The 25576-nt window shown below is 56.7% G+C and overlaps 3 protein-coding genes across 12 annotated transcripts in view; 1 reads left to right on the plus strand and 2 right to left on the minus strand.

Annotated features, from left to right (window-relative positions):
* Window positions 1–16159, minus strand: part of LOC104148009 (E3 ubiquitin-protein ligase HECTD3) — a 17488-nt gene extending 1329 nt beyond the window's left edge. For 3 of the 5 annotated variants that reach the window (XM_068952944.1, XM_068952946.1, XM_068952943.1), the window contains exons 1-20: window positions 15738–16142; window positions 15038–15198; window positions 13574–13666; window positions 13116–13251; window positions 12562–12677; window positions 12152–12265; window positions 11362–11444; window positions 10605–10770; window positions 10046–10127; window positions 8908–9090; window positions 8361–8413; window positions 7960–8024; window positions 7427–7530; window positions 6939–7058; window positions 6432–6521; window positions 5867–6073; window positions 5329–5458; window positions 4773–4847; window positions 4452–4533; window positions 4257–4328 (exon numbers count right to left, since the gene is read on the minus strand). In XM_068952944.1, the coding sequence (XP_068809045.1) occupies window positions 4257–4328; window positions 4452–4533; window positions 4773–4847; window positions 5329–5458; window positions 5867–6073; window positions 6432–6521; window positions 6939–7058; window positions 7427–7530; window positions 7960–8024; window positions 8361–8413; window positions 8908–9090; window positions 10046–10127; window positions 10605–10770; window positions 11362–11444; window positions 12152–12265; window positions 12562–12677; window positions 13116–13251; window positions 13574–13666; window positions 15038–15198; window positions 15738–16064 (2459 nt within the window). In that variant the 5' untranslated portion in view covers window positions 16065–16142. Of the gene's footprint in view, window positions 1–28; window positions 4022–4256; window positions 4329–4451; window positions 4534–4772; window positions 4848–5328; window positions 5459–5866; window positions 6074–6431; window positions 6522–6938; window positions 7059–7426; window positions 7531–7959; window positions 8025–8360; window positions 8414–8907; window positions 9091–10045; window positions 10128–10604; window positions 10771–11361; window positions 11445–12151; window positions 12266–12561; window positions 12678–13115; window positions 13252–13573; window positions 13667–15037; window positions 15199–15737 lie in introns of those variants that run through there. The other 2 variants (XR_011142595.1, XM_068952945.1) reach the window with 2 other exon arrangements.
* Window positions 16160–16290: 131 nt separating this feature from the next.
* UROD (uroporphyrinogen decarboxylase) lies at window positions 16291–20844 on the plus strand. Of its 6 annotated transcripts, none has more exons than XM_068952951.1 (10): window positions 16291–16399; window positions 17722–17834; window positions 17926–18005; window positions 18347–18409; window positions 18507–18704; window positions 19002–19163; window positions 19306–19443; window positions 19888–19988; window positions 20261–20327; window positions 20566–20844. In XM_068952951.1, exons 1-10 carry the CDS (start codon window positions 16317–16319, stop codon window positions 20728–20730), a joined length of 1170 nt encoding a protein of 389 aa, XP_068809052.1. In that variant the 5' UTR covers window positions 16291–16316; the 3' UTR covers window positions 20731–20844. The 6 variants fall into 6 exon arrangements, with proteins under 6 accessions (XP_068809052.1, XP_068809054.1, XP_068809056.1 ...); XM_068952953.1 differs by having other exon boundaries at window positions 18507–18674; XM_068952955.1 differs by having other exon boundaries at window positions 18507–18602.
* Window positions 20845–22347: 1503 nt separating this feature from the next.
* ZSWIM5 (zinc finger SWIM-type containing 5) overlaps window positions 22348–25576 on the minus strand; it is a 111382-nt gene continuing 108153 nt past the window's right edge. Inside the window, exons 13-14 of the mRNA XM_068952942.1 lie at window positions 25354–25435; window positions 22348–24903 (exon numbers count right to left, since the gene is read on the minus strand). Coding sequence (XP_068809043.1) covers window positions 24041–24903; window positions 25354–25435 — 945 coding nt within the window. The 3' untranslated portion in view covers window positions 22348–24040. The remainder of the gene's footprint in view (window positions 24904–25353; window positions 25436–25576) is intronic.

Raw genomic sequence — 25576 nt, forward strand, 5'->3', positions numbered from 1 at the left:
AGACAAAAAAAAGATTAGAAACGCCAAGAATAGTTAGTTCACTTTATTTTAGATCCTACATGAGGTAGGGACGTTCAGATCCTGTCAACCTATTTATAACTTTTAATACTCCAAGGTACTAGTGGAATAACAAGAACAAGTAATCTACATGTGCATATTAATAACCTGAAGCTATTCTATAACAATTCAGCAAGTCAAAATCAGGAGAGGTATAGTGAGCAGTTACGCTGAGCCGTAACAGCATTAGTCCCTTCTCCAGCTCCACTCACAGCCATACATATCCCAGTGGTGCCAACTTTCTCCCTCCCCGTCCTCCTGCAGAGCTGGCAGCTCTGCCGGCACATGGACACCTCTTCTTTGCAGCTCTGCCTCATCTTAGCACACAGGCATGAGCACCTTTCTCAGGGTGTCACTCACTTGCAAATTGATCTTGTACCTACTTGAGACTCGGCAACGGAGCAGGGCAGTGCAGCCTTTGGTTCCTAGCTTACCGCTCCCTGTGCTGCCCGCAAGGGCTCTCCTATCCTGGCCAACGGCACAACAAAATTCCCAGGCAGGGCAGAGTCACACTCAACTTGCGTAACGTCAAGCACGATAGGAAACAGCCACTACCGACAACTTTAGAAATCAGAGGAGGAACGTGACCCAGTACCGAAATAACACCTACACTCCTGTCGCCTGAGACTGGCTGGAGCTGAGCCAGGCTGACCTTTTCCACAATGTGCTGTGCTGTCACAGCAGAAATTCACTTGCAGTTGGCTTTAAAATACCACATACGAGACACAGGACTGCATGGAAGAAAACCAAGCAGGTTACCAGCTCCCTGTCCCCAGTTCACCTTTGCACAGGAAACTAACAGTGTCATCTGCAAGCTATTTAAGAGTACTTGCTCAGCAGCAGCCACATTTGCCCAGGTACCCTCTGACCACATACTAACTGATTGCAGCTGAGACCTCACTGCAGTGACTGGCTGCAACCGGAAGGGCTTTCACACATCTCTGTGCCCCCATTGGCAGCTGCTGTTGCCTTCTCCGACACATCTATTGTCGTAACACAGAGTGGCCCAAACTATATGATAAAACAAAGTTCTTCTCAATATGCTTGTGAGGGGTAAAACCCAGAATGTCCTGGATGACCTCCCAGATGCAGCCTTCCTGCTCGGCCCAGGCTCCTGTGACTACCAGTGCTTCTTAAAATAAAAAGCCATCCCCATCACCAGCTAGGGCCATCCCCCCAAGCCCTAGTACTCACTCTAAGAAGCTTGGGGAGCAGTGTTTTCTCAATAGCAGGAAATAAACCCAACAGTGGGAGAAGGTAGGGGGCTAAAAGACCTGACTGGGAGGAAGGACGTGGAAGGATAAATATGGAGAAGCTGGAGTAATAACATCACAGAGTCATAAAATATTTAAGGTTAGAGGGGACCCAGAGCTAAGGTTAGCAGGGTGAAATTGGAAGTCAGATCAAGTTGCTCAAGGCCATTGAGTAGAAAAGTTTGGAGCATCTCAAAGGACGAAGATGCCACAGCGCTTCTGGGGAAAGGCCCACATCCATTGCTGCCTAGCTGCATCAGCTCGATGCCTTGGCCGCCCCACTCTGGAGACGCTGCTGTGGTGAACTCCCGCTGCAATCAGTGCCTCTCCTCAGCCTGGACAACACCCTGAGTGACTCACCAACCTGTCGGTGCTATCAACCCATCTTAGCCAGCTAGCTACCCTCTGCCCAGTCAATAAAGCACATCTATGGCTTTGATGAGATCTATGCTAAAAGCACTGCATACCATGCAGTAGAAAAATCAGAGAGGAGTCCATTTTTTCTTGCTATTTCTAGTTCTGTTCAGTAAATAAACAACACAATTTCCCTCAGAAACAAAGGGACAAGGTTGGAAAAAAGCAAGATGGATTCCCCCAAACGTCAGTTGCCAGAAGGGCAACAAGCCCATTTCAAATCCCATCTTGCCCAGCTGCTTTCTGGTCTCCCCAACTTGGCACTGAAGAGAAAAGCTCTTTCACCAACACTCCTGACCGAAGCCAAGCCAGAGGATCAACACCCTTTCACCAGCTCACTTATGCCCATTGAAAACAAACTGTCTAGGAAACGACTCAGCTTCCAGCGTGGAAAGATATCATGCAGAGGCCCTGCTCCTGTCCACGCTGGACATCGAAATGAGCCACAAAGTTGCAGAACCCAATTCTGAGATAACTCACGCTCAAAAAAAAAAAAAAAAAAAACAAAAACACCCACCTTCCTGCAGCAGACAGGACTTCACACCCATCAAAATGAGCGTGGAAGGCTCTGCTGCAGGCAAGAGCTGCCAGAAACAATATCCCTGCTCACCCTAGACTCTTCCTCACTGTGATAAAAGAGACCTCAGCATATACTCTCTCCTGATCCTCCAGTCCTTCCTGTACAATTCCTCTCAGCAGCTCCAGGAACACAACAGTTTCAAAGGAATAATGTAAAGGGACGGACTTCATTTAGGACTGGAAGCATTTTCTGGATGACAGGTTTCTTCAACAGGGAGGAAAAGGCATGATGTTAGACACAGGATAAATCCTAGCTTACAGCATCAACCCCACTCCAGCAATAGTGGCTCAGTGCCTCTGCAGTGATGATGGCCCAACAGACCACAGGGAGTGACCACACAGCTGTGGGAGAGGGTATAAAAACAAACTGACATCTGGTCGCTCACGGGTGGTAGGCTGCTATCCTGCTCAGGGCTGGTAGGCTGCTATCCTGCTCAGGGCTGGGAAGGTGAAAGAACATTTTGTATGGTCTTGAAGTTGTAAAGCTTTCATCACCTCCATCACACACTAACCTACTAGTGTGTCATTTGCTTGAGGAGCTCCAACATCTGCTATCTGCAGTCCTTCTGCTGCCCTGCGGTGAGGACTAGCCTGCTGCACTGGAGACCTCCAGCTCCCTCCCCACAGGGGAGGGGAATAGAGCCTGGCGCTCCCATGCCTGCTGCTGCTCTAACCCCCGCTACGTGGGAGAAGAGCTTGGTCCTCGCTGCACATCTCTGCAAGAACTGTAACAGATTAGTTATAACACAGGCTTTGAGGGGAAAACCAAGGCTTGAAGGGCCTGGGAAAGTGACTGACCAGCATGCCCTACCACACTCATCGGGAGGCTACAGAGCAGGAGGGAAGCAGACAATTTCCATGTCCTGTAGGGAAGCAGCTCCCCCAGCAGACACTGCCATGCACAGGTGTGGGAAACCACAGCTGGTCACAGGTGCTGATAACCGGATTTTGTGGGATGTAAGAGTGCAGGAGCCCTTCCCTGACAGCACCCAGTCCTGCTGTGCCCTGGCCTGCAGGTCTGTTGTGACACCTGGTGGCCAGAGGCACCTCTGCAGCACTTGCCACCAGTTTGCCCCATTTCTTCTTAAACCTAGATGAATGATCTCATTTCTATGTTCTCATGTGAAAGCAGCAATGAAACAAGGAAATTTGGTCAGGACGCTCAGGCTAGGACACACTAAGCATCTCTGAACATCCCCATGGTCTCAGCAGCACCTCACGCAGTTCTGCATCCTGTACCATAACCTATCATGTAGCTTTGTGGCCCTATCCCATCTCCGCTTGGAGCAGAGCACTGCCTTGGAAGAGCGGGAGTGAGTTATGAGCTGCAGCAGGGACATCTGGAGAAGAAACTCATTACAAAAGCCTACCAGACCTTTCTGATGTATCATGGCTGGGAACAGGGTTTCATTCCTGCATTTACATTTACTCTCTGAGCTAGCTCCCGCCCTGCCAAAGTCCTAAACCTCCATGTCCAAAGCACTGCTGGTTATCGCTGCAGGGAGCCAGGCTTCACACCTACACATTTATTATATATATATATATATACACACATCCTGGGGGTAAAAGGGTCTTCCCACTGCACAGTTTTGTCAAATGATTGTCCATGCCGCTCGGTCAGGCTACAACAACATCACTCTTCCCACGGACTCATATCTGTGTCGATGGCCACGCAGTTATAGGCTGCATACCGTAACTTCTCTTCACAAACCTTGGCTCTAGGGATGATGGGGGGTGGAGGGAAACACAAACACAAGGAGGAGTTGCCATTGCTGTATCCGTCAGCTGAGATGACGGGATGCTTTATGAGATGGAGGCTATGCCTCAACAACGCCTGACGTAGCACAGGGGGGCTTAAGTGTGGCAAAGCGATAGGGTCCTGTGGGTCAGCATCAGGCCGAGACGAGAGCCCAGATGCACAGTTTACCACATATAGGGAGCAACACAACTTACGTGGCGTAGTTGGGCAAGAAGAGAGTGCTGGAGCAGGTGGAGGACTCTGGCAATGCATCCGTCGTCTCAGAGCTTGGGGAGAAGGTAACAAACCCGTCAGACGCCAGCAGGCCAATGAGGCAGGGGAGACTGGGCCACAGATCCCCTTTGATACGGTTTCCATCAGCCTTTCAGCTTAGAGAAGAACAGACTCACCCCAGCTTGTCTGGATAGATGTAGATCCGTGCTGGAAGGCGGCTTCTGCCAGTGACAAACCTGAGGAAGCGGCTGCGATCCTCTGTGAAGAGAGGGCAAAGACAACAGCTGATCCCAAGGACATGTGAGAGGAGTTCAGCCACTTCCAAGTATCTCTAGCACTGGTGAGGAGTTGGCCTTTCAGCCCAGTGGCTTGCTCTACTCAGCTTCCATCTGTTCCCCAGGCAGTGACAGGTGTTGTTTCCCTCTCCCAGTTTGCAGACAGCACCCCAGGGCTGGCATGACACAAGATGACATGCAGGAGCAGAGCAAATCACTCACCATTGGTGAAGTTGTTGAGCGCTTCCCAGAAGTACTGAACCCGGGTATCCATTGGCTCAAAGTCCTCAAACCGGGCTGGAAGACAGGATACAGAAAAGGAACTTGCTAGAGGCATTCTAGGCTCTTCCCCTGAAAAATTACAGCAGGGCTTCCCCTGCTCCCCGACAGGCCCTTCGCCAGAACAGGAAGAAACTTCTAGATGTCGGCAGGGTGTCAGCACACAGACCCAGGGTGCAGGGACACACGCACTCAAGTTCTCCCCAGAACGCACATCCAGATCCAGATTTCAGCTCCAGAGAGGCTCAGACACTGGGAACATCGGGACACCCTAGCCTCTCCTCTGGAGCCCAGCACAGAGGCCTCTCCTCTGGAGCCCAGCAGAGCACACCCCTACCCCCATCAGCACCCAGCTAAGGGCAAGAAGTACACAGGCCCACTTTCTCACTGCAATAAAGGATAACGTATCAGTTTCCTACACCTCTCTTCGTCCCAGCAGGCAGAGAAGACCATCATCTCACTTCCAGGAAAATGGTTTTCAGTGGAGCCTTTCACTTACTGAGCTTCTTCAAGGCATCAACTGTGACTTCTGGGTCTCCACAGACTTTCTTTTCCAGCTCCTGCCAGGTGAGAAGGTCAAGAACAGCTTGGGGTACCACTTTCAGCAGCCCAGCCTGCATGGCCATGATCTGAAAAGGAGACAGGGAAGCTGAGTGGCATGTCCTGCCTGTTTTTCTGGCTCACAGTTGATTCCAGGAACTGCACTGGACTGAAGCCGTGCAATCGCTCAGGAAATGCTCCAAAGAACCTGGAGAGGGGAATGAGGTCCCACAGAGATGCATCCCAGCTCGTTCAAGAAGCCCATGTCAGGTCTGAAAATAAAAGCCACATGTCTCCCATGCTGCTACAGGCTACTCCTCTTTTCAACAAACCCATGAGCTCCAGGATCTCACCAGAAAGGACTGGCTGCTATCGCACTAATGAGCATAGGGACACTACGCACGATGCATTTTAACAGACGTGGAGTAGAGGGGATGTCTCCAGGAGCAAGGTGCTACCCATGAACTCAAGCCACTGATGCTCTGGAACAGCGTTACCTGCTCCTTGCTCTCCTCCAGCCGAGCCTTCTGCACTAGGCGGATGAACTCCTTGCGGTCCTCATAGCACACCACAGTGCTGCTGCCATTGGGGATCAGCTCCACCATGCGCTGGTCGCTCAGCACCGTTGTGTAGGTCAGCTCATTCCCAAACTTGAACTCAAAGGTGTCTTTGTCCATGACTTCCATCACCTCCAGGAGCTTCACCTGCTCAGTCCCGAGACGAGTGTGTATTAGAGATACGCTCAGCAAGCGGCTGTGCGCCTGAGCCCATTATCTCCTTCCTTACCAGACAAGGGCTGGAGTGACCGGGACAAGCAGCACAGCATGGGATACGCTGCCTAGATCTGCACTCGCCCTGGGGCGTTGCATGCTGGAAGCGGCACGCAGCATGCCTACGTCTCCATATCAGCTGTGGGTTGCGTGAGCGCTAAGAATACCTTTTTTTGCATGCTTCTCTCACACATCATAGGAGGCGAGTACAATATGGTGACAGGGACACAAATCACCCCCTTGTTCTGAGCACCACAAGAAACACAATAGGCACTGCCTCCTAGTCCCTCACCAGTACAGAGTCCACAGCGGGAAAATCTTTGCTCCAGCTGACCTCCTCCCCTGTTAACTGTTTCCATACAAAGCCAGGAAGAGCCAGGACCTGAAAGAGAAAAGGGATTTTACTGTGGGAGAAGAGATGTCCCCAGAGATGGGGATGGGGCTCAACAGGGCAGATGAGAGACAGAGCGAGAGTAGTTTGACATACAGGAGCTTCCCTGCTCTCCCCGTCCCCTCAGGCCTTGTCCCACCCTTCTGCAGCTGCAGGGCTTACTAGGTACCTTGACCTACATGGTGCTGAGCAGAGACCAGAGGCCTCCTCCCAAGCTCCCAGCATAATCTCCCAAAACTCAGGCTGTGAGCTCTCCTAATCCAGTGGCCCCAAATCCTGACAAAGACACTTTTCCCCATCATGTAATCACAGAGCTCTCCCAAACTCCTGTCGGATAGGCTGCAGAAGAGGGCTACCGATTCCCCTTTAGAGGAAAAACTCCATGCAGGGACAGGGCTGAAAGCTCACCAGAAACTCCTTGCCTCTCAGAGCTGCTCCCATGATCTGCCCGATCCATTCGTACTTTGGGAAGTCTTTGCAGGAGGGGTTGGGGACATACATGTCCCTAGCTTCTCCAGTGCCGTTACCCTACAAGAGAAAGTCAAAATTCCACGTCATACTCTCAGCCCAGCACGATGTACCGCAGACTTAGCTCTTGCAGAGATTCTGGGCACTTCTCACAACAGAACAGGCCTAAACCACCCCTCCCCACCCCCACCCCCCCCGGTAATATTCCTGGCGAGAGACAAGTGTCCAGGCACTTGCCAGGGCTTCCTACAACTGATGCAGCAAAGCAATCTCCAGAGTCTGCTAGGTGGTCCCACCCAACCCTTCAGCCAGGAGGAGAGGTTTTGGACCAGCAAAGGCAGGTACATTCCTGGCATGCAGGGCAACAGGGAAACCACCACATTGCCAGGCATAGAAAGATCTGCCTCAGATACTCCGACCCACAGCACCTGGTTGGATGTGCGCACAAAGAAAGGCAGAGGTACGGGGGTGTCTGCTGAGCTGGGGCACAGCTCCTCTGACATGTCCGCCAGGCTGTCTCGAAAACCACCACCTGCAACCCAAAAAAGACCCATATTTTCAGTGATGCAAACTCTGCATGTGCTGAGCCTCAGGGTTATGAAGCAAAAAATCAGGAACACTGGTAAAACTCGACCCTGCTGAGCAGGAGGCTCTTCTCAGCACCTTGTGGTACCAGTGGAAATAAGACAGGAGAAATATCATCCCTGCCAGGCCCGTGGAGGACAGCCACAGGGAGCATTCAGTACTGTCAGTGCTGCTGCTTGTGACTATTGGGGGGCCAATCTCCATCCTAGCAAGCAGCACTCCTTATCCAGGACACGGTGATGTGCCTTCCCTTTCCCCCATCCAGGGGCAGTAACCCTGGGGGAAAGCATGAGCCACAGCAGCAGTGGCGTTCCCCCCTTCAATTAACTCCCCCAACTCTGCCCCACTGAGGGGCCTTGCCCCATGGAATCCCTACCTTGGTCGATGATGCCCTCTGCGATGAATTTGCACTCCCACCACTGGTCATAACGCAGTGGCCACCTGTGGGAAATCAGGCACAGCCTGAGCCACTGCTCAGACCTCAGATGCAGGTGCACCCAGATCTGAGGAGAGACTGGAGCGGCACCAGGGACAGCTGGGGCAGACCAGCCTGGGCCTAAGAGAGGGGAAGACCTTAATCTCCAGAGCCAGTTGCATCCTCAGTGGGGAGGTAACACCCTGGTGAATAGTCTCCAATTCCCTGGCTGAGCCACCTCCTGCCTTAGCAACCCTTCTCCAGAGTATAGCACACGTAGGTGCTTCCCAAACAACCTGCTGCACCAGAGGACAGAGCTCCTAGCAGTGCGTGACCTCCTCCCTTCCCCAGACACCACTTACCTATAATCTAGAGGCTTTTCAAACTTGTCAGAGGGTTTCAGGCCTTCATACACCTGTAATAAGCACAGAAGATCGAGGCCGGAATCTCAGCCTAGAAGGTTACCCCCACAGGACAAGAGGGAGCAGTTCGCTGCCCTTTTAATGTAACAGGATCGTTATCCTCTGCAGTAGTAACATGTCACGGAGAGAGTCTAGGGTAGAGCAGAAACTTCAACTGAGATCTCCCAAATCCCTCCTGGGGCACATCATCCTGAGGGCACCCTGCCTCTCCATCTGTCTCTGCCCCAACGGCCTCATCCCAGGAAGGATGAGGCCCTGAAAGATGAGCTACAGACGTATTTAGCACCATTCCTGGATAAGGGACCATCATCAGCCCATGTATCTGCAGAGCCTAGGAGTCATATAAAGAGGCCTTGAGGTCTCTGGGTAACTGCAGCTCCCAAGTCATCCCCTCCACCCACCTCCTTGTGGTTCCTTTTGGTTTTGCAACACCCCACTGTCCCCAGAGAAGCAGGGACCCCCTCCCCCCTCCCAAGAGGGGCAGTACCTGGGTGAAGACAGCATTCTTACAGCTGGGGTCCAGGGCAGGGTTATCTCGGTGCTCCATGGCCAGACGTCGGTTAATATAAAGCCGTGGCATGAAGTTGGGCTTGCTGGTCTCCGAGTCCTTCAGACACTGGGTAATCAGGGCCGTGCGCCGCTTGGACAGCAACAAGAACTGCTTGATATGCTGCCAATGGATGCGTTCAAGATGTCAGAGGTGCCCAGCAGTACCCAAGACATCTCATCTGCTTCCTAGTGCAACCATGGCACCGCCAGGTCTCTCCCCGTCCCAGAGCTGTTGCAATCCACACAGAGCCACATCCTCCTGAACAACTTTTGCTCCTGCCTCAGAGACACTTTGCTTTCTGGTTCAAGGGAGATGCCATGCCTGACCCTCTCTTCATCAGCCCTCATCCAACACCCTGGCATTGCTTGGACTCTCCTTTACTCTCACTCGCGCCAGACCACAGGTCTTACAAGCCCTCCTATTTGCAACCAAATCGAGCTGCAATAAATAAACAAAAATCCTCAAATGCTTTGGGTCTTGCACTAAGTTGGCAAGGGTCATACAATGCTCTCTGACACCAAGCCTGGAAGCACACAGAAAGGAAATGCCCTACCAGTGCCCAGCACACAAATTCTGGGAGAGGCTGTGAGGCAAACAAACAACTGGAGGGATGAACTAAGTCTCATGAGAAAGACGCAAATCAAAAGCTCAAAGCCAGAAAGTACTTATTCCTAAAAAGCCTTGCTAGTTGGACATGGCCAGCTCAGAACTGCCAGCAGCAAGTTCAGGAACAAACTTAAGAGTGTCCTGGGCTGAGATCTCGGAGCAAACATGCATTCAGATCACACCCAGTGCTGTTATGTTCCGAATCCTTTCATGGGTGAAGTGCTCTCACCCCAGAGCTCTAGTTTGATTCTTCTTGCTATCTTGTATCTAAATGTTTGCACATCAGTGTTTTAACAGGAAACTAGCCTCCAAACCATACTGTCTTTCACAGCTTTAATGAATTGAGCTCAGTCAGATACGCTTCTCAAACTGTTTTTAAAGGCAACACGCAGTGACCGTTTCCCTTGACGCAGCCCAGGTGAAGTCACCCTGCCAGACCCAGGCCCCACCCGAGACAGAAATCTCTCACCTTGAGTTTGCTGAATGTGCCAACAGTATGGTCCCAGGCTGGCACTAGGTGATGCAGGACGCTGTCCAGGAGCTTGATGAACCTAGACCGCAAAGAAGAAGGTGCTGAGACACGCAGGAGGGCCAGGGATCTCCACAAGCCTACTCCAGCCAAGGCAACTCCACACACAGGCAGAAAAGCAGCAACTGATCCGAGCTTTTAAAACCCAATAAGGACTTTCAAAACACAGAACCTTTGTCCTAAATCCCCATTCCCTGGGCGCCGCAGGGACCACATAACTTTGTTACAAAGAACTCTGTGTATGCCTGCCCCACACACAGTGCAGGTGTGCTGCACTCACAATATGCAAAACACAGTGAACTTGAGCTGGAAGACTCCACTTAAAGGGGAGTTCACTCCCAGGACCCCACTTTGTCTGTCCCCGAATACTTCTGCTCTTTCCTCCAGATGCCCTTCCCAAAGGGAGCCATAAAGGGAGCTTCTGCCCATACTTGGGCTGAAGATGGTACCGATACCAGCAGGCGACACCCCCATGCTGTCTGCCCCCTCCATAACGTACCTCTGAATGAGCACAGCTCGCCGGTAGAGAAGGTCAGGGTCTGTCCCTTCTAGGCGGGGGTAGCGCACTAAGTTGGCCAGCTGGAACATGTCAGCACTAAGCCCCAAGTCCCGCTGTCGGGAGGATTTGATTTTGATCCCTCGGAGCCGAACGTCAATCCCATCATCTGTCGAGGAAGAGTATGAATGACATGCTAAGCCCAGAGGGAAGCAAGCCTTCCAGCCAGGCTGGAAGGAAGACACACAAGCGAGGACTATAAGCCTCGGCTGGCGGAGGTGCAAGGACAAGGCCTTTCCAGGCTCATGCCAGCTTTGCTCCCTGCATAGCTGAACTGCAAAGCTCCTGAGCGATGGCGTTCAAAGCTCTCCTCCAGGGGCTTATTCCCCACCTGAGAAACTCAGCGAAATAGTGAAGGCCCAATTTCTAGTCAGGTCAGAACTGAGCCACTGAGTCTAGCTTCTAGTAGAAGTACTGGGAATGCAAACAGCTCTACCAGCTCTGGGGCTGGCCACTGAGAACGTGAAACATCTCTGTGAGGAAATGGGAGAGTCACAGAGGAAAAATCAAAGGCAGGAAAAGATGGGATGAAATCACAGAGCTTGGAAACGTCCAGGCCCCTCTAGAGTTTCCCACAGTGCTGCATCTCAGCTGGAACAGCCAGCAGGGCCAAGGGCGCGAGCCTCAGGGACAAACCCTAAACATACAGCACCTTACAGGACAGTGGCATCACAGATGCAGCCATAACACCCCGGCCTACCTCTGCACTCCACAATTCGGATCTCGATAACAGGCAGGTGTGTTGTCATGTCCTCAAGGACACACACATCCCCAATGTAGCTCCTGCAAACACAGCAAAAACAGGGGCTGCAGAGCTGTTCCCTTACCCATCCTGCCAAAATCCACCTGACTGCTTACAAGGAAAGACAGTTTGCATCCTCCAAAACGGGAAACCACGACCAGAATCCAGACCCAGCCTCCTGGCTCCGATACCACAACGCGACCTACGTGAACCCCTCAAACTCCTGGTGCCTCAGGTCTAGGCAATCTGTTCCTGACTGGTCCCACAAGACAAACACAGCTCCCTGAATTAACCCAGCAGCTATTGGGCTGCACCAGTGTTTCTGTGCTAAAGACCAGGTGCAGCAAGCGTCTCCAGTTGGAGGGACAGGCCTGTAGGAGTTTGGCACGGAGTTTCCCAGTGTCCCTTAGACTTCAGTGCATCTGCAGCCTCTTTGACCAGCACCTCACCTCAGTAGGGAAGGCTGTGCATGGGGTCTGCACCTTAGACTACATCCTTCCAGCACTTCTCTGGGAAACACACACAGATGGTGGCTGCAAATCTATATCAAAAGATTCCTGCCCGCGTGCTTGTTGTGTCCTGCTTTCGTAGGCAGGAGGAATCCAAGGCTCAGAGACAAAGAGAGCCTCTTCCAAGGCCCTAAGCCTCTTAAGCCAGGCTGGTGCTGGCATAACTGCTTGGGTCTGGGCATCCAGTACCCTTCAGCCCCTGCAAGGGCCACACTACCCTCTTGCCTCCCACCACTCACTCATCAATGCCGACGTCATTCAGTTTCTTCAGGTTGTCCCCCTCACCCCCGTACACAGCAACCCGCTTGGGCATGAAGTTCTCATCGGTGGTATCCACTGTCAGCAAGAGCTTCCTGCAAAAGGAACCACGAAATGAGGTGGAGATAGCCCTGCATCTGAACACCCACCACCGCCCCACTCGTGGCCTGGCCACATCTGTATTGAGCACATGCAACTGGTGTTAGGAGCACTAGTTACTTATGATGATGCTGGCTAAGAACCTGTCAAGTCCAGAGCCAGAGCACGGAACAAGGGCCAGGGAAGTAGGGAGGGCAGGGCAAACCAGGGCCACGATGGACATGCACACAGATTGGCAGCTGCGCAGCCCATCCCAGCCACGAGCCAACATGCAAGGGGAAAGACATCTCACTTGACAATGGTGCCTTTCTTCATGTTGAGCCGCACCCAGTGCTGGCCCTGGGACCCGTCGCTCTCCCAGTAGGTGTCTGCGTGGCTGTCGGTCAAACACGACACATTGAAGTCCTCCTGGAAGAGGGCAGTGAATGAATCAAAGATCAGATGGGGGCAGGACTTACTTGCCCATTAGAGGCTACTCTCAGTATAAGAGGGGTGTTCAGCTGGCCCAGCCCCATTTGCTGGACTGTGGGAAGACAGAGGTTCCCATATAGAGAGCACAGGATACTGGGGCTGCCCTAAAGTGCTCTGGGACCACACCGGGCAGAAGCGCACTCCCTAAAACCAGCTCAGCAGCTACCATCAGCATTTGCTTCTCAGATCACAGGTCGCACACTACTCCCACACAGCACATCACATGACACTCCTCTCTGAGCCTAGGCCTTCTCTCTCATGTCGTCCAACACACAGACCAGAGCAGCGCACTGCACAGAGCGCCATCCACGCTCCTCAGCCCCAGAGCCCAGCAGGGCTGGCCCAGCCCTGCACCGCTCCTCACATGCTGCTCACCGTGTAGGATGAGACATCGATGCTGTCCACGTACTGCTTGACGCTGCCCAAGTTCTCATCCTCCTTCCCAATGTGATCATACAAGAAATGCACCAGGTCTTCATCGCATTCATACGTCCACGTTGGGGGCACATACCTATGAAGGCAAGAGGGTTAACGGGCCTGGAGACCCAGGGACAACAAGGCTGCATTAAACCCTGCTAGGATAATGTGTCAGGGAAGGCGAGTCTGTGCCCTGCTTGCTTTGGTCTCATGCTGTTTAGTGATTTGTGCAGGCTTATCTAGGACAAGGTTGTTTGTGCTGAGCAGAGCCACCCCCCCCACCCCATTTCCTGCTGCCTGTCTTTCTTCCCCCCCGCCCCAGTCTGCAGGAGACGGCTGTCTGAGCAGTGGGGGAGAAACAGCAGCTCTCTCCCACCCACAGCTGAAACCCACGCACACCGGGGACTAGCTCGTACCGAAGCTTCTCTACCGCAGCCTCATCCTGCTCCATGGGCTTGGGTTTTGCTCCGAGGCGCAAGGAGTATGTCAGATCTACCACCTGCTCCCACCTGAAACAACCCAAAGAAGGCAGGAGTGAGAGAAAACCAGAGAAAGGAGAGGCCAGAGGTCAAGGAGCAGCTGGGACGAGGTGATGGGGGTTTAATTCCCCACTACACTGCATCTTTCATCACCTCAAGCCTCGTCAGCTACCCTTTCCTTCCAGATCATCTCTACTTCTTCCAGGTCATGCCCAGCTATGCAGGTGGAAAGCACTGTGACCGAGCAAGACCTGGTAACTCCAGATCTGGATTCCCTACTGTCTCACATTCATATAGGAAATGGCCAAGTGGGCTGCGACTCTTCAGTCCAGAGCAGAAATAGTGCTGAGGGGCAAAAATCACAGGCAGCAGGGCATGGACCAATAAGAACCTCACTGCACTTTTAGGTATAAGGAGAAGGGGATGTCACACAATGAGGGCAGGCTCGGAGTATAAATGCACTCAGGAAGATGGTTCTACATCCTACATGTGGTTAATCTGTGGAAATTCCTACCACGAGATGTTGCAGGTGCTAAATTCATATAGATTCAAGGAGAGATCGGAAAAGCTCATGGAGGAGGAAAAATCCACTAGAGGGTTACTAAACATGCAGAAACCATCTCTGGCCCTGGGAGTCCTTGACCCAGGAATGGCTAGAGGCTGTGGAAGAAGTGACTTAGGGGAAGAATTACTGCATCTTCTGTCTTTTTGCTACTGGGGGATATTGTGTCAGACAGACCTTTGGCCTGACACAGCACAGCTGTTCTTGTGCTCTCCAGCAAACGATCAGGGCCAGCGCTCTGGAGAGTGCGAGGTCACACTGAGGCACCAGCACAAATGGTATTTTTGATCTTTTTAAACAAGGACTACTTCTCCCACTTTTCCCATCACTGTGGCTATACCACAGTACACCTGAAAAAGCAACATTCACACATGGATCACGGGGGAAAGTTCAGAGCACAGTTGCTCTCAGAAGGAGAGTTACCTACTGGTAACTCTGCCTGAGTTGGCCTGCTTTGAGCAGATGCCCAGTGCAGGGACCAGCACATGCTGACATACAGGACATGCTGAGAGACGGGAGGGTTAGTCTGCATGCCAGGGACCTCAGGTGAGACAGCAGTGCAAACACACTCAAGAACATAAACCGTTGCCATATGCAATCTCCTGAACGCTACAGCTGAGGACCAGGTTTAACATGCAGGTCTCCAGCTTCTCACTGTGGGTAACAAAATCCTGATTTCTGCTCCAAGTCAAGGTCTGCAGTGGGATGTTGCCCTATCCTGCATGCTGCACCCTTCCCAGACACAGTGAGGTGCTGCACGTGGGCCGTCGAAGCTGCACTGTATGGTCACTTATGATGACCCGTGGGGGAGAGAAGATGTGAGACCCACGGCCCTGTACCTGATCACGGGTTTGTAATCGACCCCGAACAGCTGCTGCTGCCTCTGGATCCTCTCCATGGACTCCACCGGGACCAGCCGGTCCCCTCCTTCTGCATGCTTGCACACCAGCACCCAGCCTTCCTCCAGGTCACAGCCGCTCTTGTACTCCTCCAGCTGCTCCTGCACAGGAAAACACGTCCCGTAAGGCCCCCCAGGCCCCGGCTCGTACTCGGAAGCGTGGCAGCAGGGCGGAGAAGACAGCCCTGGGGACGCGCCAGGGAGCGTGGCCAGCAGCGGCGAGGCCCACCAGCGAGGCCCACCGGCTGGCGGGCCGCCGGCAGCGGCTGCGACGGACCCCGCTGCCCAGTGAGCCACGCACGGCGGCAGGAAGACGCAGCGAGGACGGACTCCGAGGGACAGCGGATCTGTCACGGGTGTGCTGACCCCCTTCCCCCCCCACCCCAAAACACCACCCGCACTCCCGCCTCAGCCGCGCGCCCCAGCCCTGCCCCGGCGAGGGTGACGGAGAGCAGCCGGCGACACGGCGGCGACAGTGTGGTGACGGGTGGGGGGAGCCGCTGGGGGGAACCGGACGGCGACAGAAAGGGGCCGGGGGCTGCCAGCCGGGCCCAGCCGCGGACAGCGGCCTCCCCCGGCCCTCCAGCGGCCCGGGCGGGCACCGGGCCCGGCACCCACCGCCCCGGCCCCGGCGCCGTTACCTTGCTGAGCTTCACCCAGAGCCCGGCGCCGTTGCAGTACTCCTCGCCGGTGGCGCGGAGGCAGCCGCCCTTCCGCACCTCGATGGTGGCCCGCGCCGCCCGCTTGCCGCCCCGCGCCGGCCCCGGGCTGTCCCAGACGCTGAGCAGGCTGCGGGCGGCGGCGGCGCCGGCGGCGGCGGGGTCCTTGCAGATCTTGTACTGCACCTCCCGCGGCACGTAGCAGAGCGCGGCGGGCAGCGCCCGGGCGCGGCGGAAGCACTCGCTGCACTGCAGCAGGAACCGCAGCCGGCCCAGCACCTGGTGCGGCGCCTCCCCGCCCGCCCGCATCGCGCTCCCGCACCGGCCCGCGGCCTCCGGTCCCCGCTGGCGGCGGCGGTGGCCGAGCCCAGCACTGAAGCCGGGGGGTCACTACTCGCGGGTTTACGGCAAACCCCGCCCGCTGCCCGGGCAAGATGGCGGCGCCCGCGGGGCGGAGGCAGGGCAAGATGGCGGCGCCCGCGGGGCCGCGTACGGAAGGGCCGGGAGCGGGGCAAGATGGCGGCGCCCGCGCAGTGTACGGAGGGGCGGGACCGCGACAAGATGGCGGCGCCCGCGGGGCGGGGCGGGGGCGGGACGGAGCGGAGAGCGCGGCGCCGGAGGATGGAGGGCAGCGAGCGGCTGGTGTGAGTAGCCGGGGCCCGGCTGGGCGGTGGGCAGAGCCCCCCCCCCCTCCGCCGTGCCGCGCCGCAGCCCCCTCCGGTGCGGCGGGGCGGGGGGGGGGGCCGGGACTGGGTCCAAGCACCTCCCCTGCGCCCGCACCGCCACACCGGGGGCCAGCGCTGGGGACACCTGTTTGACACCCGTGCGGTACTGGAGTCCCGTACTGGGCACACTGGTGCGGCACTGGGCCCTCCCTTGGGGACAGTGGCGCGGCCCTGGGGATGCTGGTGCCGCGCTGATCGGGTGCCGGGGACGCTGCTCCCACACGGGGAGGGGTCACTGGGGACACTGGTGGCGCGGCCTCACGCCCTGTCGCCGTGGGACAGCGCTGGCCTGTCCCCACGGGGGGCAGGGGCTGCCCTGTGCTGGGGGACCCCCGAGGGGCCGGCATCTCCATCCCCCCTCGGCGCTGCCAGCCCGGCCGGGCCACCCCGAAGGGGTCGGGGGGCGCGCGGGGGTCTGAGGAAGCGGAGGCCACCGGGTAAGCGCGCACTCGCCTGCTGCCGAGCAGCACATGCACTGAGTTTGCCGTGGCTCGCAGGGGCTCAGCCCCGCGTCACCCACCCAGGCCTGCGCGGCCGAGATAGGGGCTGGGGAGCGCCCCGCGCGCTCGGGGACACCTCGCGGCGGGGCCGCCCGGGCTCCGGCCGCCCCGAATCTCTCCCAGCGGGAGCAACTGCTGCCCCTGATAGCTTAATCTCGCAGGGCCCTGGGCAAGGCACTGCCTGTCCCCAGGGAGGCCCCCTGCGCTGGCCCTGTCCTCGGGCCCTGTAGGGCCAGATCCAGAGCAGGAAGAGGCCCTGAGAAGTATTTGCAGGTCGGCTGGGCAGCGAGGACAGGCTGCCAGCCCCGTCCTGGCACCCGGCGTGGCGCTGCCTCAGGAGGAGTGCCGGGAGCCGTGGTTGAGCCGTGCCCCTGCGCCCTGCACAGCCCAGCGAGTGCCACGGGGGTCTGGTGCCTGGGGACCAGCCTGGCTCTGCTCTTCCCCCGGCCTGCCTGGCCGTGAGCAGGGGAAAGCACTGGTCTCCCTTCTCCGAGATGCCCTTCAGCCCTGGCAGCACCAAGGAGTCTCTCATAGCCCCTTGTCCTGCTGGGAAACTGAGGCAAGAAGCCGGTGCTGGTGATGCTGTTGCAAGAGGCCGGGCAGCATGTTACTGGCCCCATGCAAGGCATCACCCTCCCAGCCCGTCCTGCCTGCGTGGTCTCCCTCTGCTCCAGGGGTAAGTGGCACCCGGGCCCCTTTTCTCTCTAGTAACAGCCTATCTCTGCTCCTTCCTGGCTGTAGCCCCAAGGGCTTCCCCAAGCTGAAGAATGACACATTTCTGCGAGCAGCCCGTGGTGAGGAGACAGAGTACACGCCAGTGTGGTGCATGCGGCAGGCAGGGCGCTACCTGCCTGGTGAGTAGACGAACGGGTGCCAGTTGGGCAGTGAGGCAGAGCTGGCACTTCCCCACGCGTGCCCTGTCACACTCGTGCCTGTCTCTTGCAGAGTTTCGGGAGACCCGGGCTGCGCAGGATTTCTTCGCCACCTGCCAGAGTCCCAAGGTGTGCTGTGAGCTGACGCTGCAGGTGAGCAGCACCTTGGGGAGGCCTGTGCGTCCCCTCTCTTCTCCCAGTCTGGGACAGGGTTTCTCCTTGTCCCTTAGGTCTGCCTCTTACTCTGGGTGGCCACATCTCCCAGGAGGTTGTGTCGCTGAAAGCCTAGCTCAAGGGGCCTTTGATAGCCACCAAGCAACCCATTGGGATGGGACAGGGCAGTATGGGCTGTACAACCACCTTTAACCAGGCAGATCCCTGCCTCGCCTCAGGGACCCTATTGCCTGGGGTGGCTATGTGCATGCCTGAGCCCTCTGTGAGGAGGGATTCTGGGCCCCTCACTTACATTGCTTCTTCCTCTCTGCCATCTGCAGCCACTCAGACGATTCCCCTTGGATGCTGCTATTATCTTCTCCGATATCCTGGTGGTGCCCCAGGTGAGTGCCGTGGCTGGCCGCGGGAAGCAGCGGCTGGGAAGGGGCCTGGATCCAGGGCTGCCCCATTCCTGCCTCCTCCTCTCTCCCCCATCCCCAGGCACTAGGCATGGAAGTTGTCATGACACCTGGCAAAGGACCCACCTTCCCAGAGCCCCTGAAGGAGGTGGAGGATCTGCTGAAACTGCGGCAGAAGGTGGATGTGACCGCGGAGCTGGGTTATGTCTTCCAGGCCATCACACTGACGCGGCACAGCCTGGAGGGCAAGGTGCCCCTTATCGGCTTCTCTGGGGCACCTGTAAGTGATGGGGCTCCATGAGGTGGGATTTCCAGCCGGGCGTGGTCTTCCCTGCTCCTTCTTCTGGGGTAATGCCATCCCCAGCACCCGCAGAGCTGCAAGGACCTGTGTCACCGGAACTACACTACTGGTGTCAGTAGTGTAGTTCATCCTGTGTAAGGCAGGGGGGTGTTTGATGTGGGAGAAGCTGATCCCCAGGCTCTGGGGCATTCACAGGTCCTGCCTTCAGCACTGATCCCGTGACTGGTCCCTCACACCTTCCATCTCCCTCTTCGCCACCTTCTCTCTTTCCCGCAGTGGACGCTCATGTCCTACATGATTGAAGGTGGCGGCTCCTCTACGATGGCCAAGGCCAAGAGCTGGCTCTATCGTCACCCTGATGCGAGCCACCGACTGCTGCGGCTGCTCGCTGACGTCATCACTGACTACCTGGTGGGGCAGGTGGCTGCTGGAGCGCAGGTGTGTCCCAGGGCCAAGTCTGGGCAGGAGGGCAGAGACTAAGGACAACGAGCAGAGGGGGTCTAGCAGCCAGGAGGAGGAGAGGGAAGAAGGACTGGGGTGTGTGGCACCCATGACTCTCCTAGCCCCGCATCTCCGACAGGCGCTCCAACTGTTTGAATCCCACGCGGGGCATCTGGGCCCAGAGCAGTTCCAGGACTTCGCCCTGCCCTACATCCGAGACATTGCCCAGGGCGTGAAGAGCAAGCTGAAGGCTGAGGCGCTACCCCTGGTGCCCATGGTGAGTCTGAGGCTGCCCAGACCTGTTGCCTGGAGGCTCATGGGGAGGGTTGGGAGCACAGCCAGCTCCCTGTCCCAACAGTGGGGAGGAAGCAGGGGAAGAACAGGCCAAAAACCAGCACAGAGGGTGTCTGGGAACTCCTTGCTTCAGGGCACAGCCCACCTGTGAGTGGGGCCCTGCACTGCCTTCCTACCTTGAGTGGTGTCTGCACCCAGCATCCACCAGCCTGTCATTGGCACTTAGCACTGGTCACCTGCCACCTGTGTAGGCATGGCTCCCCCAACCTGCTACAGAGGCAGCAGCATGTCACCATCCCTCCTTGCAGCTCCTGGTACCTCTTGCATCCCCACCAGTATCCCCAGTTGTCCCCAGCATCCCCTGTTCCAGCCCATGGAGAGGGGCTTGGCCCAGAGCAGAGTCACTGCCCATCTCTTCCGTCCCCAGATTGTCTTTGCGAAGGACGCGCACTACGCGCTGGGGGACCTGGCCCATGCCGGCTACGAGGTGGTCGGTCTCGACTGGACCATCCGGCCGCAGGAAGCTCGGTAAGAGTCTGGCACAGCACTCGCATGCCCACGCTGCATCTCAGGCTGAGTGCCCTGGCCCCTTCTCTGCCCCAAGCCATCACAGGCCTGGGGATTTCTAGCCCAGGTGTGGGGAAAGCCCAGCCCCAGCGCTACATGGAGCTAACAGCCACCAAGAGCTGCACTGAGGTGTCCCATGGGCCCTACAGCGGGGGCTGGACCAGTGTCAGCGTCCGGCTGCCCCGGTCTCTGAACCACAGGCATCAACTCACCCTGCTTCCTCTCCACTCCAGTGCACAGATAGGCAAAGACATCACCCTGCAAGGGAACATGGACCCCTGCGCCCTCTATGCACCCAAGGTGAGTGACAGCTGCGGCCAGCAACAGGGGCTAGTTTCAGCCTATGTTAAAAGCCTCCTTGCCTCAGTTTCCCCACCCGGAAAGTCAGCTCCTGTCCCAGCAGGACTAAGTGGTGGGGTGTATGTGCCCTGCCCTATGGCATGGGGATCCAAGTACCCCAGGCTGGAGGGGGCCTAGTGGGGAACTGGGTACCCCAGGCTGGATGAGGCTGACACATGATTTCCCACCATGCCTGCAGGAGAAGATTGGGGAGCTGGTGAAGAAGATGCTGGAGGGTTTCGGGACCCAACGCTACATCGCCAACCTGGGCCATGGCCTTTACCCTGACATGAGCCCTGAGCATGTGGGGGCCTTCGTGGAGGCTGTGCATGCCCACTCCCGCCACATGAACAAGCACAGCTGAGCCCTGGAGCTCAGGGAACAGGACTGTGGCCGAAGCATGGCCACCCCAAGTGCTGCGTGGTCACAGGGCTCATTCCAGGTTGGGATGTAGCATTAAACCAGCGCCTTCTCTGTGGCGGCCGTGTGGCTCTGGCTGGGGTGGGAACGGGGAATTGGCTGACCCCAGAGGAGATAAGCAGTGCTGCCAGTCCAGCAGCGGGGTGTATGAGGACGATGGGGAGCCCTTGAGCCCAGGCCTGCGGTTGGGATGGAGTACAGGGGGACTCCAGGGATCCTCATCCTGTAAAGCAATTGCTCGGGAGCCCTAACAAACAGTCCTGAGGGTCAGCCTGGGTCTGGCCATCCCCCTGCCAGGCCCTGGAGCGGGAATCGCAGTGGCTCCTTGGCCACAGGGAGGACACAGCCATTTCCTGGCCTTTCTTGCCCTAGGAGAGGCTGTGGCAGGCAGCCACCTGGCGAGGCAGGGTTTGGGCAGCTTTGGGGGTGGGGTGGGGGTGGGAAGTGACTGCCAGGCCCTGGCCAAGGCCAGCTCTCCCTGCTAGGGCTGGGAAGGGGTGTGCCAGGCACTTGTGAGAGGGGATGTGTGCCCAGACCACAACTCCAGGCACTAAAGATAGGCTCAGCCCAGCAAAGGGAGAAGAGCTGCCATAGGATGGTGGGTGCCTGGGTCCCAGGGACTTGGGGATCATCACATCCCACCTCTGCTACAGGCTCAGCATGACCACTGCCAAAGCTCTCGGTGGCCATTTGGCATGGCCCTGCTTTGGCTTGGCCCTTCCACAGCCTCCCTCAAGCAGTGCAACAGCAACCCAGCAGTGCTGGGGCCTCCCCATGCAGGTAGCAGACCCAGTGAGTGGGACTCGCTTTGGGGACAGCCAGCTTGTGCCTGCCAGCCATGTGGTAGGAGTCCTCTGGGTGCCAGCAATGCCCTGCACAAAGCCCTGCTGGCTGGGCCGGAGGCAGAGCCTGCTTGCACTGGACGGGTGCAGCTAGCCTGGCCCTAGCATAACCACCTCTCTCCCATCTCCCCACCCAGGCTGTCTTTGGGACCATCCCACCAGACCTTGAAATCCCCCCACAAACCCATCCCCTCCTCTGGGGAGGAGGGGGCATCTCAATTCTGCTTGGGGCTCAGCAAACCCCAGAGCAAGCACCCTGGGGTGCTGGTAGCACCCACAAGCCGTGGGCTATGACACTGTGCCACCCCCCCCCCCCCCCAAAAACCCCACCCCACAGCCCACTCACTGTGGTCAAAGCCGGCTGTAGGATTGATCAAGACGAGGCCACGGCTTCCTCTGACGCCGCTCCAGCTGGCATGGCCGGGGCAGTCCTTGCCACCAGGTTGGGCTGGGATTCGCTGACACCGAGCACCTTTGGGACTCACACCCCAGAGCGACCAAGGTGTCTCGCTGCTCCCTGCCCCTCGGCAAGGCAAGGCAAGGGAGCCAGGGTGCCCTGGAGAGCCAGGCCGCCTTGGAGAGCGGCCTCACCTTGTCTCCCCCCCCCCCCCCCCCCGCCCCCGATGCCTGCCCTCCTTGCATCACACGTGCTGCCCAGGCTGCGCAGCACGCATGGAAACCCCTCCGGCTTCAGATAAAGGCAGTAGAGATACATGCAGTAACGTTCATCCCTTTTATTATTAAACATCAGATGAAGAGGTCGCACACACACATACACGCACGCACACAAAAAAAAAAAAAAAGGAGAGAAACAGACTGGTTGAAGAATGCTATTTCGGTGGCGACAGATACCAAGTACAATTGGTTTCCTGGCCGGAGCGCGGACACAAGTCACTTTCCAAAAATAAAAGTCAAACCAGACAGTAGATAACTAACCCACGTTCTCTAACTACAAGTCACCGTCCAGACTGGCCCTGGCCCCCCCGCCCCCAGCCCTCCCGACCCTTTGGAAAAAAAAAATGAAACAAAACCTAAGAGCCACTGGCCTGGGGCTGAAGAGAGAGTCCGTCCCTGCGCAGGGCTCACCCTCCAGCCTGGCGAGAGCTCGGCCCCGGCTGCTCGTGGTGGAGCCGGGGAAGAGCCGAGTGCCCGCTGCGCACGCATCCCCACGTTGGCCGCAGCTTGGAAACACAGAGGAAAGTAAAAATGCCCCAAGGAGGCCACGTCGCTGCCCATGCCCCCTTCTCCCTCCCCCTAAGAAAGGCACCCCTCGTGCACGCACTCCCACGCACCTCGCACACTCACACACGTGCGCCCACGGAGAGAAGGCTAAAAACCGGGCTATATGTACAAGATGGGCTCGCGCTGCTCCCACGTCGTCCTTCGCCGCTCGGTCCAGCCCTCGGCGCCGCCGCGCAGACTGGAGGCAAAGGGGCCTGCTGCGAGGCCAGCGTCCGTGCGTGTCCGAGCAAGCGCTGCCCAAGTCCGTTCCTTCGCTGTCCTCAAGCGCTGGGCTGCCGCTCCTCCGTCCGTCTGTCCGCCCGTCCATCTTTCCCAGGGCTGCGTGTCGAGCGGACGTTCGCCTCCCCCCACACCCTTCTTGCTGCTGACGATGCCGTGGAAACCTGAGAAATGTTTGCGTGCCTCCTCCTCTTTTTGTCTGTGGTTTTGTTGGTTTTTTTAAATAATAGTTATAATAATAATAATAATAGCAATAATAAAAATAATCGCCCCAGCCCACGACAATTTCAAGTATCCCCCAAATAAAAGACAGAATTATAAATAATTATAACTTTACAATTTAATAATTGACACATATACTATAGTATTTACAGTATCATAAATGCTTTTTTTTGTGTTACTTTTAGTAAGCAATCCCTGAGAACAGTTACTTTAACTTGTATTTATTGAAGTATCTTCACAAATAGAGGAGTTTGCATGTCTCGGGCGGGCGGGAGAAGCACTCTGCAAAGCCATCGCTTTTGGTGACGCATGAGGTTCTAGTGTTGCGGGTTTCTTTGCTCGCTCTTTCTTTCCTTTTTTTTCCCCCACGTAATTTTAAAGATTTTTGCACTTTGCAACCTTCGGATCCCTTCAGCGACCGCTTCCTTCAAGAAAGAGGTATTAGATTTCCAGGTTAGCTTTTGGTATTGGCAAGGGAGGGCAGGGGCTGAGCAAACCATCCTTTCCCGTGGTTGCCTTTTGGTTTGTGCCCAAAGAATCTCTGGATCCTCTCAGCGTGTGAAATGGTTAAATCCAAGAAAGAAAAAAAATAAAATAAAAAAGAAACAGAAGAACAGAACAGAGCAGCCTCTGCCGATCAGGGGAAGGTGTTCTCCGCTTTCGTTTCTTCTTTCCCATGTCCCCGTGCCGCGGCCAGACCCTGCCAGTGACATTGGCAGCAGCCAGGGCTCAACCAAACCGTTCCCGCACCAGCAGCATCAGTTTTTTCTTGCCTTTGTAGATTTGTTTGAGATTGTCAATGAACTGGGCGAACTGTATGTGCCCGTCCTGTGCCAGGAGGAAGGTCTCTCTGGCCTTGCTGAGGAACTCGATGAACTCCCCATAGTGCCGTGGGCTGATATGGGTGAGCCGGGAGTGCGTGGTATTGATGTAGGCGCTTATTGTTGCGTCCAGCAGCTGCCGCAGGGGCGCTTTGTCAGTTGACATCAGCTTCCCCGAGTTCCTGCGGCCAGGGATGCCAGCCAGGCCTGGGGCCGTCATGGTGCAGCGGCGAAGGATGTCCGAGAGCACTGTGGCGCAGTGCACGCTCTTCACCACCAGTGGGATGATGGCCGCCAGCTCATTTTTGCCCAGGGAGTGGCTCAAGGCGCAAGCCCAGAGCACGTCGTTGATGGCGGGGTGCGTGTCCTGGTTGTAGGCCAGGTTGAGATGAGTCATGGCCAGCGAGGCCAGTTTGAATGCCCGCAGAGGATAGCCCCGGTGCTCCATGTAGCGGGCAATGGTGAAGAGCTGGGTGTAGGTCATGCCAGTGGAGGCAGCATCGATGACGATCTGGTATGCGGTCTCGAAGGCGATGTGGTCCTTCTCGCAGAGCGTCAGGGCAGACAGGGCGCAGTTCTGGGGGTCCTTCATGGCACACTGCAGCGCCAAGGTGCGGGCGCAGCTGGCCAGCTCCTCCCGCTGTGGGTAGTCCAGGCTCAGGCGCAGGATGGTGTTGTGCGACATCACCGTGGCGGCCACGATGCTGGTGGCTTCCGTGGGGGTGAACAGCGAGTACCAGCTCTGCAGGATGCTCACCAGGGCCCTCACTCCTGTAAGAGGTAGAGGGGTCACAGCAGAGTCCCAGAGCCCGGCTTGGATCGTGGGGCTCCTCTTGCATCTCTGGACATCCAGAGCCACCCTGGACTCACAGCCAAGGAAGAGAGCCCACAGCAGTGCTGCAGCCATGGCCTTTGCTACAACAGGGACAGGCACACAGGGATGCCACCTTGCACTCCCATGTCACGAGGTACAGCAAACACCTCCCTCCTGGCCCAGCTTGGGGGGACCTGTCCCAGTCCCAGTTCCAGCCTTCACTATGGCCCCAGTCCTGCCAGCTGATACTCTGGGGGTGCACTGAGTTGCCCAAGAAGAAAGAAAGGGGAGACCTAGGAGATCCGACTCCCTTGCCCAAGGCTATAAACAGCCCCTGGGATGCCCACCTTGCTCCCACCGTGTGCGGGCCAGCTCCCCCCAGCAGAGTGAGGTGGCAAGGTACTCACCCACTTCTGTCGCACACGTCACCAGCCACCTCACCATCTCCCGCCGCCGCCAGTTGAGGGTGGACAAAGTCATGCGCATCACCTGCAAAGCAAACCCAGGGTGACCGGCCACCTCATCAGATCACCTAAGGTCACCTGGGACCACGGTGCTCTCGCAAAGATCCCCACAGCCCTGCTGGCTTGTGGCTCCCCGCGGAGGCTCTCGGGCACTGCCTCACCTCCA

Source organism: Struthio camelus, chromosome 8 (genome assembly GCF_040807025.1).
Source record: "Struthio camelus isolate bStrCam1 chromosome 8, bStrCam1.hap1, whole genome shotgun sequence".
Classification (NCBI taxonomy): Eukaryota; Metazoa; Chordata; class Aves; order Struthioniformes; family Struthionidae; genus Struthio; species Struthio camelus.